General features: G+C 43.5%; 1 protein-coding gene across 2 annotated transcripts; it reads left to right on the plus strand.

The window, feature by feature from the left end:
• Positions 1-6,427: 6,427 nt before the first annotated feature.
• On the plus strand, positions 6,428-16,663 carry thoc6 (THO complex 6). Of its 2 annotated transcripts, none has more exons than XM_038709213.1 (13): positions 6,428-6,575; positions 8,002-8,093; positions 8,177-8,241; positions 9,908-10,011; positions 10,237-10,274; positions 10,361-10,409; positions 13,292-13,363; positions 13,502-13,604; positions 13,693-13,742; positions 14,271-14,333; positions 14,429-14,539; positions 14,613-14,741; positions 16,482-16,663. In XM_038709213.1, exons 1-13 carry the CDS (start codon positions 6,561-6,563, stop codon positions 16,560-16,562), a joined length of 972 nt encoding a protein of 323 aa, XP_038565141.1. In that variant the 5' UTR covers positions 6,428-6,560; the 3' UTR covers positions 16,563-16,663. The 2 variants fall into 2 exon arrangements, with proteins under 2 accessions (XP_038565141.1, XP_038565148.1); XM_038709220.1 differs by lacking the exon at positions 6,428-6,575 and adding an exon at positions 7,807-7,879.
• Positions 16,664-17,700: the final 1,037 nt, after the last annotated feature.

The following is a 17,700-nucleotide window of genomic DNA, read 5'->3' on the forward strand; positions in this document are numbered from 1 at the left end:
CCGCTGCCGCTGCGGCCGAGCGGCGCCGCAGCGCACACGCGTCATCATGCGCACAATCAGGTTTAAACCCGCAGCACAAACACCAGGTTTGCGGGTTTAAACTGCGGGTTCAGACTTTTATTTGCGTGTCCGTGTTTAGAAACAGGCCGGGGTGGAAGCTTCAAATGTCTCATTTTGTTCAGTTTAAAAGACTGAATATCAAAACAGTGCATACAGATATACTACTTATTATACTTTTACTAATTACATCCATCAAATGAGTCACTATTAAAGCAGAAATCAGCTCCTCCATCATCTACATGATAAAAGTCTGCAGGTTTTCTTCATGGTCTGACAGTAAACTGAACATTTTGGGGGGTTTCTGTCTCGGTCAGACTCTCTGACATTTAACAATCATTTATCAGTTCGGGGGTTTAAAACAACGGGTTCAGGGCTTTAGTCCCTCAGACCTTATTTGTGTCCTCGTTTGATGCAGATGAGACAAACATAATCTGGAACGAGCCGGGCGGCTGCTGCTGCTTCAATCATGTGGGTGTCCTGCAGAAACCAGGATTATTGTGGACCAAGGAGTCCACAGCTTCCACCAGTTAGTCTTCTATTAATCATTTGCTTTACTATCGTCTCGCTGTCTCACTGCACACGCCGTCTTAGAAACATTAACCTCCAGGAGCACAAAGCCTGGTCAGGATGCTCAGGTCTGAGTCCAGACTCCTTTCTGCTGCCGTGAAATTAAATATGTCTGTTAGAGGTCCAGTGTGTGATATTTCTGAGGATCTATTGACAGAAATGTAATATGAAATCTATAACTATGTTTTCAGTGGTGTGTAAAGACCTGACATGATGAACCGTTTTGTTGTTATTACCTTTGAATGAGACACCGCGGGGCTTCTGACATGGAGGTCGCCATGTTGCACCGCCGTGTTTCTACAGAAGCCCATAAAGACAAAGCGCGTTTCATCACTACGTTAAATACATAGAAGAAGTAGAAGAAATGGTCTTCTTCTGCCACCAGAGGCCGCAGCCTAACAAAAAGACCTAATAAGCTGCTGCATGGACGTTTCTCTGCTGAGCACCGATTATTAGACAGCTGATTATTCCAACTAGTGTTACTTTCATCAGACGAAACTAAACAAAATATATTCAACAACCTTTTTTGCGCTGACGAAGACGAGACGGCCACAATGTCCTTAAACGCTGACTGTGACTATATAAACATGAATATTGTTGATGAAAAATGACGAGACTGAAATGTAAGTCATTATTAATAAAAAGTCTTTCTTTCTTTTTGTCAGTATAATGAGGAGACTAAATATCACAGGCCACATTTTCTCCCTCTAAATTTCCACTTGTACAGTTTGTTCATTCAGCCGAGTTTTCTTCTTCCTGCGCTTTGAACGCTGGCCGACATCAGCTCCCCTAAAAGCATGATTTGTGATATTTCGGGGGGGATTAAAATATTGACAGCTGCTTTATTGCCATTAATCTCTATATTTCTCTGTCATCATGGATCATGCGAAGCGTCAGACTTCAGCGGGCCGGTCGCTCCACGATCTCCTGTCCCTGGTCCGCCCCACTTCCTCTCAGGTACGGGTCGTGTCTCTAGTACGACCAACACGCTGTGAACGGTTCGTGATCGTTCCCTCTGGCTGGATGAATATTACCATCGTTTCTCTGTTTTGGTTCGAGCAGATCGACCAAAACGCTGATCAAAATTATACTAAAGAGTTAGAAAAGACTAAATTGATGCCCAACGAAGGTTAAAGTCAAGGGCAACTGGACTTGGTTGAAGATACTGGAAGATGTTTCGTCCCTCATCCAAAGGACTTCTTCAGTTCTGACTGACTGGCAGATGGATGGTTTGAAAGAGGTGTCAAGGAAGCATCTACACCAGGGTGGAGAAGCCGTCATTGAACAGGGGAGGGGGTCTACGCCACCACTTATCCCCCACTTACAATGCTGTCCTTTCATCACTTCCCAGGAAACTCAACAAACGTAACCTATTGGCCTCAGGTGAAGATACCAACGATGGTCGTTCAGTCTTGGCCTCAGGTGAAGATACCAACGATGGTCGTTCAGTCTTGGCCACAGGTAGTCTTAACGACCGTAACGACTGTCGTCACAGCAACAAGGAACACTAACGAACCAGCGGTATCGATGACCCGGGATAACGACCCCACTGAGGTTAAATAGCTGAGTTTCCCTGCCAGTCAGTCAGAACTGAAGAAGTCCTTTGGATGAGGGACGAAACGTCTTCCAGTATCTTCAACCAAGTCCAGTTGCCCTTGATTTTAACCTTCGTTGGAGAACTATGACCTGGATGACTGAGAATCTTCATAGACGACTAAAATGATGGTTAATGACTAAAACTAAAACTAAAATACCCAGACTTTTAGTCAACTAAAACTTAATTAAAAATAGAGTATACAGTGAAATATGACAAAAACTAACAAGGACATTTGACACAGGACTAAAGCTGTGGCTCAGTACCGAGTTCGCCAAGTTCGCCAAGACTCGGTAGTACAAACTCCCTGGAAAGGGAGCACGCAGTCCGTCATTCAGCAATTGGAACAGCGGCGGACTTGATGACAGCTGGACCCGTTAGCGGACGGGACCTCACATCTCTGAAAACGTCGTAGCAATTTTTTTATATCAGCTCTGTCTTGAGAAATCAGCCACATATTTGGAGTTTAAACAACTATATTCCCGCATAAAAAACTCTTAAAACTACTATCTGTGACACAAGAACAGCAGTATTATAAGTTAAAGTTCTGAGTTTTCTCCTCCAACATTTCTGAAATGCATTCTGGGATATCTGGCTATCCGAAGTCCACACAAGTCACCACCGATGCAGGCTCGGTAAAACGCAATAGTATGAAGCTGCAGTACCGGAGGCTGCAGTCCTGGGACTGCAGTCCTGGGACTGCAGTCCTGGGACTGCAGTTCTAGGACCATAGTTCTTTTGCGACAGCGCCATCTAGTGGCGTGGTGGTGGTAATACACAGCAACACGACGGAGGTTAACGCTGTCTGCCAGCACGTCGGACGAATAGCTGTAGGGTTAACCGGTCGACATGCATATCATCAATAACTTAGGTTTAGGCACACACTCGGTGGCGGTTGTGGTGAAGTAACATAGCTAGCTAGCCAGTCAGTATCAAAGTAAACAAGGGTCCTGGAATTGCAGTTCTGGTCCTAGGATCCGAAACTGCAGCCTCCGGTACTGCAGCTACATACTACTCGTAAAACGGGCGGAGCGAGAACACATCCGGGCGTTTGACTGTACTTGGCTAGATGCGGACTTTTAAATTGGAGCAGCACTTTGGCTGCGACTGATGACGTTTCTCAAGAACACGAGTACAGACAAGAACGCAGACTGAGAAACAGCTTAAGTCTCAATTTTAAAATAGCTGACAAAATTAACACTAATTCCAACAAGTCCTTTAATCTAAACGACAACATATCCACGCTTCCCAAAACGACACATGTGAGCGTTAACGGTAAATAAGTACATTACATACAGTAAGTCACGTGACAGAAGGTAAAACTGAAAATAACTCAACGTTTGCTTGGTTTCACACAAGACTCGAACTCTGTTTATAATACGTCACCCGACGTCCTCCTTTGCTGCCATCGTACGGCCTCTGGTGGTCGCTGCCACAGTAAACGTAACGTGCTGCACAATCCACCTGCGTGTACTGACGTTTCTGGTGAGGACGGTCTGTTTTTCGCGTTTGTGTCAGAGCTTTTGATTTATTGATTGCTGTCGAGGCATAAAGAGAATTTCCACCAATAGAACAAAACATGCTCCTGAGGTAAACGGCGTCCTGCAGCTTTAAGGTGAGAAAAGTAGCAAATCTGCACTTTCTAGGAGCTGAAAGCTGTCATTTTCAAATAATTAAAAAGTAATTGATTAATCATTTAATCATTTCAGCAGTCGGGTGGTTTAATATTTCATAAACTCTTGATATGTTTTGTAAAATCTTAATCTGTGATGTAACCTAAGGTGTCAGATAAATGTAGGAAAGTAAAAAAAGTAAGTTTCCCTTGATGTGCAGTAAAAGTATAAAATGACATGAAATGAAAAGAGTCAAGTAAAGTAAAAGTACTTCAAATGTGTACTAAAGTAAATGTAGCTGGTTCCATCTCCTCTGGTTGATGATAGATAATCAAAACATCATCATCGGTATAAACTCTCTGTGTTACTGTCTAAGAGCAGCTCGTTGTTTCCTACAGCACAAAACATCACAGAATCAATAAACATATCGATGTGCTGAACATCTTAATGTGCGCTGACATGAAGCAGTGAAGAGTCGCTGCGTAAATATTCACAGTGTGTGTGTGATTATATAAACTTCATGACATCACTTCAAGTTTCATAGTGTTTTTATTTTGGTTTTAGTTTTTGTGGAAATTATAAATATTTGCACACTGGGTCAACAAAAAAAATATTTTAACGTTTTCCACTTTAATTTTTAAGTTAAGACTGCTGGCAGAATTACATTAATTCAAAGCAATGTTTTGAGTATGGTGAATTACATTTTAGGCCACATTTCTAAGTAACTTAATAATTGTCAACATGAATGCAAGTATTTAAGTTGATCCAACATAATGTTTTAAGTTAGGTGAAGAAGCTTTTTGGCCACAATAAAACACATTTCTAAGTAACATGAACTTAATAATTAAGTTGATCCTCACAAGAGTTAAGTTGTGTGTAAGCGAGTTATCTTTAGTATTTCTTTTCATCTGAATCATAGCCAGCTAACTGGCTAATGTAGCTACTTGTAGTTTATAAACGTAGCTAGCCTACATGCTAACCGGCGCGGTGGCTAATGGGTAATCCCAGATGAAGACATCTTGCCGAGATGTTTTCCCTGGCTGCCTGGCCACCTATTACTCCCGCATGTAAGCCTACTCAATCAGTGACAGGCTACAGCTACTAGCTAACTTTACCTCGGTACACACTGTACTATCAACACTGCTCAAATTTCAGAGTAAGGACTTCCAGATTTCGGTATTCGGTTACAGTAGGCTATCACCAACAGAATCCTGAGGAATGCAAATATGTGTAATTAAGCATAAAATTACTTACTTACACATTACGCTTCAGTGAGTTTCAGCTGTGGCCCTGTGGTCACTCGTCTGGCCTTGAACATGCCCGCACACGCAAGAGAGGGAAACTGTGGACCATTTAAATGTCAACAAATTGTATTTTACGTTAACAGAACTTAAAATTAAATTAATTTGTGATTAACTGAAAATGTTAAACTCTGACAAGTCATGATAGTATATTTAATCAATGGGCATAATTTGTGTGTCATCCAAGCTCATTAAAATAACAATTACAAGTAAAAAGTCTAACAGTATCTAAGAACTTGATTTTTTATTTCACAACAATATATATATATTTAAGAAATGACTAAAGGTCCCCTGAATTAGTTTTTAGAGTGATCTCCTGTAATAAACAGCGCAGTGGTAAACAAATGTTTCAGCTTTGTGAATGAATGAAAGAGGAGATAACAAACAGCAACACATAAGGAAAAAAAAAACAGACTTTACGAGTATTATTATGGTTAATAGTAGAACATTATTTTAAAAAACAAATATGTTCATATACATACAAACAGCTTTTATTCCTCTAATCAAAACAAGAAGTGAAAGTGCAACACATTGTTTTATCCATCCATTGTCAACCGTTACTTTTTACTTATTATTAATTTAAAAAGTAATAATATTACTGTATTATTATTATTAGGTATTAAAAGTAAATAGTCACGTTACCTGTTATGTTACAAGTACTTTCCACCACCGCACCCCAACCTTAAAAGTGACGGGAAACCTGTTCAGCAGCGCGTTTTAGAAATGAATCCACTTTACTGGAACAATAAAAGAACATCTCTCTCCCTCGTTAGCCATTAGCCTTTTAGCTAGCAGCTGACTTCAACAACGTTATCTCTGGTGTCGCTGACCTGCTGCGCGGTCGCGTATGTTATATTAATATAAAATGAAACACAAACAAACAGAATCTCTGAAACGGTAGTTTATTATTAAGTCAACAAGAATTTACAAACAATGCGTAATCTACGTTGATTACAGTCTTCTGCCCGGCTACCGAAGCGCTTTTGTTCGCTGGCTGCGCATCCAGTAGTGTTTGTACACAAGAAACCCGTCTATTTGTCTGTCTTATTTATTATTTATTTATTTGTTATATTTAGGAATTAGACTTTCTTTATGATTTGGACATATTTTAACCTCCATAAATGTAGTCATGCCAAAATGTAAACAGATATTAAAAGATAACAATTAACATTTTTATTTGTTGGTCTTAATATTTATTTCTTAGATTTAGAAATTATGCTTTCTCCTGGCCTGCAAATTAAAAAAACAAAAAAAACACTGCTTATTGTGTACTACATATCCCAGAAGCCCTTGTGTCAGCAAAGACGTCATATTTCCTCGCCTGGATTCAGCTCCTTCCCTCTTCGCTTCGCGTCGATCGCGATTTCTCTGTTTTAATTACCGACTTTTGCTCCGGTTTCGGAACCCGGTGCTGAGCTCGGCAGGATGGGTCCGGTAGAGGTAAACGTGGTCTCCTTTATTCACCTGAGTTACAGAGTCTCACCCAGAGTTTAGACCAGAACCTGAGCTCCTGCTGGATCCGCGCTTTGTGTTGTTGTCAGAAATGCGGCTGCTTAACGTTAGCATCTGTAAACGTACAATGAGATGGTGAACTTTGATTTTAAATTCATTTAGATCTTTACATTTTAGCACAGCAGAGGGGGAAATACAATCCCCATCCCCCGTGTTGTAAAAAGATCAATGTATTGATCCCTTTTCTGTGTGTGTGTGTGTGTTTGAGCGCTTCAGACCAAACTCCGTTCAGAATTTGTCAAAATTTGTGTTTTCATGCTTATTAGTAAAAATGCTCGCATAGGACAACATGTTTAAATACACTTTCATGCTAAATAAGGTTTCCTGATTTATTCGGGTTACGGTTAAATATGTTACAAGGCTGTTAAAGTTACAAGTTAGACGAGACTAATCTTAGAGCAGTTTGTGGAGATTTATAAGAGCTAAAGTCACCTGTGTCTATTTCAAAAAGATTTACAAATGTGCTTTAATGAAATGACACCGAGCTACCACTCAAATGATTATCGTACCAAAATATTAAGTACAGATATTTAACGTTTCACAAATGTTAACTGTGGACTAATAGCCATGTGAGCTGTTAAAGGAGCAGACCAGTGTTTTTGCATTAGCTGGCTCGCTCACCTGCACATTAAACAAACACCACATCACTGTTTTACAAACATGTTTTCAGACCTTTTGAACACGTTTTTTTCATTCCTTCCTCTCAGCCAACATTTTATAAAAAGATAATGTAGTTTATGTTCTCGTTTTACGCCATAATGATGATTTTATGTGGAATTTTGCAAATATCAGGATCTATATTGACATCATGGTACTCATCATCATCATCATCATCATCTTAGATAAGACCACCTGATGGGGCCAAAACACAGCAGGATTAACTGTATATTTGGGGCCCCTGGACCCAAGAGCGTCGCTTTGTGTTGAAAAGTGGTGGGGACATAAGGACAATAACAAGATGTGAAGATATTTTGATTCAGAAGAAATATGAAGTGCTGAAATACATGAGTGGGGGGGGGGCCTTTGTGCATTAAACACTTAATTTTCCTGGTTTTACATTTATTCATTTAGCTGACGCTTTTATCCAAAGCAACTTACAATTGCTATACATGTCAGAGGTCACTCACCTCCGGAGCAACGAGGGGTTAAATGTCTTGCTCAGGGACACAGTGGAGGATTGAACCCGGGTCTCCACCCCCTTTAGGGTGGAAATATCTTTTATTTATGTGAAGGTAAACACAAAATTCAATTCAAAGTGATAAAATATAACAGAATATAAAGCAGTGATTTGTAGCTGGCTGCTCTGATCAGTGTAATAAATCTGATTTTAAATCATCACGTTTGTGCTCCGCAGCTCCTCCACATGTCGGTTTTCTCCCAGAGTTTTTCTCCCTGTGGTCGATATCTGGCAGCTGGAAACAACTACGGAGAGATCGCCCTCTTCAGGTGGGGACAGAAACACCTGAGAGATTAAAACAGTCGGCGTGTTATTAATGAAGACTAACAATCACTGTGGTTACCTGTTGCAGCCTGTCTGCAGCTCTGAGTCCAGATGCGACCGCACTGAGTCAGAAACCAGTTCTCACGTTCACAGGTGAGTGATGACGCATTCAGTTCATCGTCTTCCCTTCAGTTATTTAAAATTTATCATCATGCCACAAACTGAGGACAACCAGGGGAAACTTTCAAATTATTATTATTTTGATGGTTTGATATTTTAATAATTGTTGTTTTTAAATTTCACATTTGATACTGATTTATTTATTTATTTTTAATGGACTAATTAAGTTTAGTTTGGGTTTTTTTTGCCTATTAATACACACACACACAGTTTTATCTATTCATTTTATTTGAATGTTTTAATATTATTATAATAACACACGTTACTGTGTCATTTATTTAGTTTATTTAAATGTTTTAATTATTAGTTTTTATTTTAACACACACACGCTTACCGTTTTATTTATTTTAATTTAATATTATTTTAATTTTCTAACATACTAACATACTAACACACACACACGCTTATTGTTTTATTTATTTTAATTTAATATTTTCATTTTCTAACAAACTAACACACACACGCTTAGCGTTTTATTTATTTATTTTAATTTAATATTATTTTCATTTTCTAACATACTAACACACACACACTTATTGTTTTATTTATTTATTTTAATTTAATATTATTTTCATTTTCTAACATACTAACACACACACACGCTTATTGTTTTATTTATTTATTTTAATTTAATATTATTTTCATTTTCTAACATACTAACACACACACACGCTTATTGTTTTACTTCTTTACTTTTTTAAAATTTTTATTTTTACCGAATTTTTATTTTCTATATATTTGTTTTACTTTATATACTTTATATATAGCTTTGGCAATATTGTTGCTATATATTCATGCCAATAAAGCTAATTTGAATTTAAACATGAATATTAAGTCTGTGTGTTTGAGCCATTAAAGAAGTGGACGTAGCCGCCGTGACGTCCCCCGTTGGTTTGTGGACTGCCGTTTTGAAGCACCTAGGTTGGCATTTTGGTCGTTGCCATCTTGGTTTTTTTGGATCCAGACGTGACCATATTTGGACGAGAGGGTGGAGCTAGCTAGCTTGGTTAGCAAGGTGCATCTGCAATTCACATTAACTGTCATAGTAGCCGGGATGCTAATTTTGGCTAAAGACAAACAGGCTTAAAACAAAATGGACATACTGAAAAATGACTTTTTCAGTGGCGCTGGTTAAATGTACACAGAGCAGCAGATACGAGTCGCCTCTGACTTGTCAATCAGCTTGTAGCCCCGCCCTAAAGCCTCCCCTGCTTCCTGGTCTCTGTTCCTCTAAATGGGACCATAATTTACTAAATGAACATCATGCTGTGTTGAAGAAGACTTGAAACTAGCGACTGAGACCAGAAACTCATCAGGAAAGTGTTTACTGAGGGAATAAATCAGCTGACAAGTAGAAACATTTTCTCATAGACTTCTATACAATCACACTTCTTTCTGCAGCCAGTGGAGTCGCCCCCTGCTGGCTGCTAGAGAGAACGCAGGTTTAAGGTGCTTCAGCACTGGCTTCACTTTTCAGAGCCGGAGGTTCCTGCTTGGTTCGTCCTTCGTTTCACATTTTAGTTCAGTGTTGTAACAACGAAACGTTTTTATAATTCAGCCTTTAATCTTCATTTTAAGCAGTTTCATATTCAAAATAATTGTTTTGACTGGACGTTCTGTCTCCTCTTCTCTCCGTCAGCTCACGAAGGTCCCGTCTTCTCTCTGCTCTCCAACGACTGCCAATTATTGAGCGCAGGAAACGGCGAGATCAGCGCCTGGAGCTGGGCCGAGCTCATCAAGAAGGTAACTGTCGCTTTAAACTGAACATCGAAGGGTGGAGAGGACAGGGACAGTAGATGTCGGGTGATCTGGACTTTAGTGGAGGAAAAGTGTTCAGTTGCAGAAACAGAGATGACTTGAACTCCGTAACTTGAAGCCGCTCGCCGTCTCCTCCCGCCCTGAAGGAGCGGAGAGACACATGTTCATCAGCTTCACTCTGAACTGATATCTGACCTTCTGTTTCCTCAGAACGTCAAACCTGTGTGGACGAAAAGACCCAACTACAAGTGAGAGACGCCGCACGCTGTCTTTCTGTTTGCTCATTGTCGCCTGACTGGAGGTTCTGAGCTTTGTGTTTCGTCTCTGTCCTCAGATCCAGTCTGGAGATCCCGGAGATCAACGCCATGGTCGTCAACCCCAGAGTGAGTCCAGACACAAACAGCAGACGTGTTTCCTGCTTTGTATCAGATCTGCTCAAACCCTAGACTCCGTGTTTTGTTAAATATTAGTCAGACAAACTTCAGAGCTCGGAGTAGCTGATATGGTTCAACATCTGATCAGGATCCTCCAGGGCGCCTTCCTTTGGAGGTTTTCCAGGCATGTCCTCCTGGTAGGAGATCCCGGGGTCGACCCAGAACTCGCTCGAGGGATTATATATCTCATCTGGAATGGGAACGCCACAGGATCCTCCAGGAGGAGCTGGAAAACATGCTTCTGCTGGGGCCCGACCCGGATGAGAGGCAGAGGATGGATGGACGGACAGGTGTTGGATGATAGATGGATGGATCAATCAGGGATAGATGGTTTGGTGGTGATGGATGGATGTGGGATAGCTGTTGGATGTAGGATGGATAGAGGACAGATGTTAGATGGATCGGTATTGTAGAGATGGTTGGATGGACGGATGTTGGACAGATGTTGGATTAATGGTTTGATGGTGATGGATGGATGTTGGACAGTTGTTGGATGGACAAATGTTGGATGGACAGATGTTGGATTAATGGTTTGGTGGTGATGGACGGATGTTGGACAGATGTTGGATGGACAAATGTTAGATGGACAGATGTTGGATTAATGGTTTGGTGGTGATGGATGGATGTTGGACAGATGTTGGATGGACAGATGTTGGATTAATGGTTTGGTGGTGATGGATGGATGTTGGACAGATGTTGGATTAATGGTTTGATGGTGATGGACGGATGTTGGACAGATGTTGGATTAATGGTTTGCTGGTGATGGATGGATGTTGGACAGATGTTGGATTAATGGTTTGGTGGTGATGGATGGATGTTGGACAGATGTTGGATTAATGGTTTGGTGGTGATGGACGGATGTTGGACAGATGTTGGATTAATGGTTTGGTGGTGATGGACGGATGTTGGACAGATGTTGGATTAATGGTTTGGTGGTGATGGACGGATGTTGGACAGTTGTTGGATTAATGGTTTGGTGGTGATGGACGGATGTTGGACAGATGTTGGATTAATGGTTTGGTGGTGATGGATGGATGTTGGACAGTTGTTGGATTAATGGTTTGGTGGTGATGGACGGATGTTGGACAGATGTTGGATTAATGGTTTGGTGGTGATGGATGGATGTTGGACAGATGTTGGATTAATGGTTTGGTGGTGATGGACGGATGTTGGACAGTTGTTGGATTAATGGTTTGGTGGTGATGGACGGATGTTGGACAGATGTTGGATGGACAAATGTTAGATGGACAGATGTTGGATTAATGGTTTGGTGGTGATGGACGGATGTTGGACAGATGTTGGATTAATGGTTTGGTGGTGATGGACGGATGTTGGACAGATGTTGGATGGACAAATGTTAGATGGACAGATGTTGGATTAATGGTTTGGTGGTGATGGACGGATGTTGGACAGATGTTGGATTAATGGTTTGGTGGTGATGGATGGATGTTGGACAGATGTTGGATTAATGGTTTGATGGTGATGGATGGATGTTGGACAGATGTTGGATGGACAAATGTTAGATGGACAGATGTTGGATTAATGGTTTGATGGTGATGGACGGATGTTGGACAGATGTTGGATTAATGGTTTGGTGGTGATGGATGGATGTTGGACAGATGTTGGATTAATGGTTTGATGGTGATGGATGGATGTTGGACAGATGTTGGATTAATGGTTTGGTGGTGATGGATGGATGTTGGATTAATGGTTTGATGGTGATGGACGGATGTTGGACAGATGTTGGATTAATGGTTTGATGGTGATGGACGGATGTTGGACAGATGTTGGATTAATGGTTTGATGGTGATGGACGGATGTTGGACAGATGTTGGATTAATGGTTTGATGGTGATGGACGGATGTTGGACAGATGTTGGATTAATGGTTTGATGGTGATGGACGGATGTTGGACAGATGTTGGATTAATGGTTTGCTGGTGATGGATGGATGTTGGACAGATGTTGGATTAATGGTTTGCTGGTGATGGATGGATGTTGGACAGATGTTGGATTAATGGTTTGCTGGTGATGGATGGATGTTGGATTAATGGTTTGCTGGTGATGGATGGATGTTGGACAGATGTTGGATTAATGGTTTGGTGGTGATGGACGGATGTTGGACAGATGTTGGATTAATGGTTTGCTGGTGATGGATGGATGTTGGACAGATGTTGGATTAATGGTTTGCTGGTGATGGATGGATGTTGGATTAATGGTTTGCTGGTGATGGATGGATGTTGGACAGATGTTGGATTAATGGTTTGGTGGTGATGGACGGATGTTGGACAGATGTTGGATTAATGGTTTGCTGGTGATGGATGGATGTTGGACAGATGTTGGATTAATGGTTTGCTGGTGATGGATGGATGTTGGATTAATGGTTTGCTGGTGATGGATGGATGTTGGACAGATGTTGGATTAATGGTTTGATGGTGATGGACGGATGTTGGACAGATGTTGGATTAATGGTTTGCTGGTGATGGATGGATGTTGGACAGATGTTGGGTGGATGGAGATGCTTTTATCTTGAAGGTGTTGTGGCCCTTTAAGAATCCGAACAGAAATCAATTTTTCAATTCAGTTTTATTTATATAGCGCCAAATCACAACAACAGTTATCTCACAGCGCTTTTCATTAAGAGCAGGTCTAGACCGAACTCTATGATGATATTTACAGAAGCCCAACAGTTCCCACCAAGAGCAGCACTAGGAGACAGAGGCAAAGAAAAACTTCCTTTCAATCAGCTCTCAGTTGTTGATGGCGGTTGATGCTTGTTGCTGTGGAAACAGATGGCGTCGGCTCAGCTCTGTCTCTCATCGCTGTGTTTCAGGATAACAGTCTTGTGGTTGGAGGAGGAGACAACAACATCCACATCCTGGACCTGGAGCACGGAGCCTTCAAGGTCAGCTTCATCAGTCATACCTCTGCTGCTCCGCCCGAGTGGAGACACGTTGACGGCCGTGTTCAGGTGTTTCATGGTTAAATACGTCTGGAGGGGCGTGGCGTTGTGACTGAGCTCTGTGGCGGTCTCTGTTTTCAGTCGGTCCTTCGCGGGCACTCGGACTACATCCACTGTGTGAGCGTGAGGGAGAGGGACGCCGAGATCCTGTCGGGGGGCGAGGACGGAGCCGTGAGGATGTGGGGTGAGTGATGGCGGCCATGCTGGTCTCACGCCTATCAGAAAACAACAAATGCCAGATTTAATGTTAACGCTGATGTCCTGTTGATCAGACAGCAGGACGGGTCAGTCTGTCCACTGCGTCGAGGTCCACAAGTACGAGGTGAGAAACGCTACAGCTGCTTTATTCATCATGTCTGTCTTATTTTTTCCATGTGTAGGTTTCACACAAATTTTAGTTTCCCATCGTGTTTATCGAGTTTGACGACTCGCCAACACTACAGCTGTTTGAACCCAAAATAAACATTTTGCTGTGATTTAGTTCTCAAACTGGTGCTGAAATAACGACTACATGATGCTGATTTGTTAAAAATATGAAGTCATGCTTTGTCAGGTCTGTCAGCCAGATGACAAGCAAACAACTTTTAAAATGCTCGTTTTCTGAATGGAGTTCTGACCCATCAGGGCTACACTAACGTCTTTCATAGTAAAGTACGACGAAAGCTGGAATCAAGTAACAGACACGTATTTGCAGAACTTACCCGTTAGTTCAGCTTCCTCGCTGACTTTTCTCCCAGCAGCCTCCTGTTGTGTCGCTCTGTGTAAATGTACGTTGCGGATCAGCTCGTCGTGTGTAAACGCTTCCTCCTTTTAAAACAAAGAAAAGTGAACAGAGTCTTGTGTGTTTCAGAGCTGTGCCCGGCCTCAGTACGGTAAATGGATCAGCTGTCTGACCACGGACTCTGACTGGATGGTGAGGGAACGCCGACATCACTAAATGTGTAGTTACCGTGGTTACAGGTGGTGTTTTAGGGAGGTGGCGGTGACTTTGTGTTGTTTGTGCTCCAGCTGTGTGGCGGAGGTCCGTCTCTGTCTCTGTGGCATCTCCGCTCTCTGTCGCCGACCTCCATCTTCCCTCTGACCGGCTGCCAGAGACAAGCCGCCTTCCACCAGGACATGGTGAGGTCACTGTGTATGTGTGTGTGTGTGTGTTCATGTATGTGTGTTAATAACACGTTCTCCTCCTCCTCAGATCCTGGCAGTGGGTGAAGGCCCGTTCGTGTCTCACTGTCTGCTGGGGGGAGAAGTCAAAGCTCAGATCCCCTGTTCACCACAGAACCTCAACACGCTGCAGCTCAACACCAACAGCACCGAGCACCGAGTGAGACCCTGAACGCATCACATACGTAACATCAGAGAGCTGACGGCGTCTGCGCTTAGACCCTGAACGCATCACATACATTAGACCCTGAACGCATCACATACGTAACATCAGAGAGCTGACGGCGTCTGCACTGAGACCCTGAACGCATCACATACGTAACATCAGAGAGCTGACGGCGTCTGCGCTGAGACCCTGAACGCATCACATACATTAGACCCTGAATGCATCACATATGTAACATCAGAGAGCTGACGGCGTCTGCACTGAGACCCTGAACGCATCACATACATTAGACCCTGAACGCATCACATACGTAACATCAGAGAGCTGACGGCGTCTGCGCTGAGACCCTGAACGCATCACATACGTAACATCAGAGAGCTGATGGCGTCTGCACTGAGACCCTGAACGCATCACATACATTAGACCCTGAACGCATCACATACGTAACATCAGAGAGCTGACGGCGTCTGCGCTGAGACCCTGAACGCATCACATACATTAGACCCTGAACGCATCACATACGTAACATCAGAGAGCTGATGGCGTCTGCGCTGAGACCCTGAACGCATCACATACGTAACATCAGAGAGCTGACGGCGTCTGCGCTGAGACCCTGAACGCATCACATACATTAGACCCTGAACGCATCACATACGTAACATCAGAGAGCTGACGGCGTCTGCGCTGAGACCCTGAACGCATCACATACATTAGACCCTGAACGCATCACATACGTAACATCAGAGAGCTGATGGCGTCTGCGCTGAGACCCTGAACGCATCACATACATTAGACCCTGAACGCATCACATACGTAACATCAGAGAGCTGACGGCGTCTGCGCTGAGACCCTGAACGCATCACATACATTAGACCCTGAACGCATCACATACGTAACATCAGAGAGCTGACGGCGTCTGCGCTGAGACCCTGAACGCATCACATACATTAGACCCTGAACGCATCACATACGTAACATCAGAGAGCTGACGGCGTCTGCGCTGAGACCCTGAACGCATCACATACATTAGACCCTGAACGCATCACATACGTAACATCAGAGAGCTGACGGCGTCTGCACTGAGACCCTGAACGCATCACATACGTAACATCAGAGAGCTGACGGCGTCTGCACTGAGACCCTGAACGCATCACATACGTAACATCAGAGAGCTGATGGCGTCTGCACTGAGACCCTGAATGCATCACATACATTAGACCCTGAACGCATCACATACGTAACATCAGAGAGCTGATGGCGTCTGCGCTGAGACCCTGAATGCATCACATACATTAGACCCTGAACGCATCACATATGTAACATCAGAGAGCTGATGGCGTCTGCGCTGAGACCCTGAACGCATCACATACGTAACATCAGAGAGCTGATGGCGTCTGCGCTGAGACCCTGAACGCATCACATATGTAACATCAGAGAGCTGAAGGCGTCTGCACTGAGACCCTGAACGCATCACATACACTAGACCCTGAACGCATCACATACGTAACATCAGAGAGCTGACGGCGTCTGCGCTGAGACCCTGAACGCATCACATACGTAACATCAGAGAGCTGACGGCGTCTGCGCTGAGACCCTGAACGCATCATTAGTGTGATGGAGGCCAGTCGGGGTTTGTCTGTCGCCTCGAGCGTCCACAGCAGCTGCAGTCTGAGATGGACGTAAAGAAACAGGAAGTCCATCACGGCGGTAACGGTGTGTTTTGTGTCTGTGCAGGTGCTGACAGCAGGAGGCAGCAGCGACCACATCGACGTCTTCACCAACCTGTCGTACAGAGCGTTCTCACTGCGCTTCTGACGTGAATGTGTCTGACAGGTGGAGCTCTGTCACTATTTTTACTGTTAAACTCAGCTTTTGTATCGTTTAGTCTGAAGATAATAAAATATTTTGTACCAACAGTTTTATTTTATTTGCACAAAATCATCTCCCAGAAGTTGTTCACTGAAGTTTTCCACAACAAAGCTGCTGTTTGGGGCCAGGGGCCCTGTTCTAACGGGTGCGTGACATTAAGCGCGTGGCGCAGTTGCGTTTGGGGGGCGTCCAACTCCAGTTTTGCTAGTTTAATGGTGGAGAATACGGTCAGTGCCAACTCATCCTGCGCAGAGGTTCGGTGGATTTGGAGAGTTTCTCCATGTACTGCAGGTCCTCCAGAGACGTGGCTCCAGCCGGACCGTGGCCCCCCCCCCCCCTCGCCTGCAGGTCCTCCAGAGACGTGGCTCCAGCCGGACCGTGGCCCCCCCCCCCCCCTCGCCTGCAGGTCCTCCAGAGACGTGGCTCCAGCCGGACCGTGGCCCCCCCCCCCCCTCGCCTGCAGGTCCTCCAGAGACGTGGCTCCAGCCGGACCGTGGCCCCCCCCTCACCTGCAGGTCCTCCAGAGACGTGGCTCCAGCCGGACCGTGGCCCCCCCCTCACCTGCAGGTGGAAATTCTCTTGCACATTTATTCCGGACATTTCTTTTGAACCACTGTGGATCAAAGTATTTCTAACAGTTATTTTATTATCGTTTTTATTATTCCATAAGAAAGTTCAGTGAGGATGAAGCACAACTTCCAGGCCTCCCCCGCTCTGATTCTTCTGACCCGCTGCTGCTGAGGACATTTACTGAAATAAAACAGTGAATAAACTGATACCTTTACAGATGATTATAATTACACAGTATTTCTGTTGTTCTTGATAAAACGAGGCCGAGCTCCTTCTGCTTTCAGCCTGGAACTCTTCTTTTTGTTAGTATGAGAAAACCGGCCAAGACGACGGCGACTTCGCCGGAGAAGGTTACTGGTAAAGAGCCGCCCCCGAGCCTTGAACCAGTACGTTTTAACCCCCACCAGCGAGAGTTGAACCTGCAGCCGGACGGACGAACAACACCTTCTTACAGAAATATACCTTCCAGTGAGCCTGAAGTTATTCGTGTTTAAAAAAAAAAAGAAAAAAAAGA

Source organism: Micropterus salmoides, unplaced genomic scaffold, assembly GCF_014851395.1.
Source record: "Micropterus salmoides isolate LMB-PRFRI ecotype aquatic unplaced genomic scaffold, ASM1485139v1 Ms_hic_scaffold_10, whole genome shotgun sequence".
NCBI classification, from domain to species: domain Eukaryota; kingdom Metazoa; phylum Chordata; class Actinopteri; order Centrarchiformes; family Centrarchidae; genus Micropterus; species Micropterus salmoides.

What these genes read in the sequence shown, in the direction of transcription:
- thoc6 (XM_038709213.1), top strand. An exon ending in GGAGAGATCGCCCTCTTCAG is followed by an intron (nt 8,094 to 8,176) that starts GTGGGGACAGAA and finishes TACCTGTTGCAG; the next exon opens with CCTGTCTGCAGCTCTGAGTC. An exon ending in CCATGGTCGTCAACCCCAGA is followed by an intron (nt 10,410 to 13,291) that starts GTGAGTCCAGAC and finishes GCTGTGTTTCAG; the next exon opens with GATAACAGTCTTGTGGTTGG.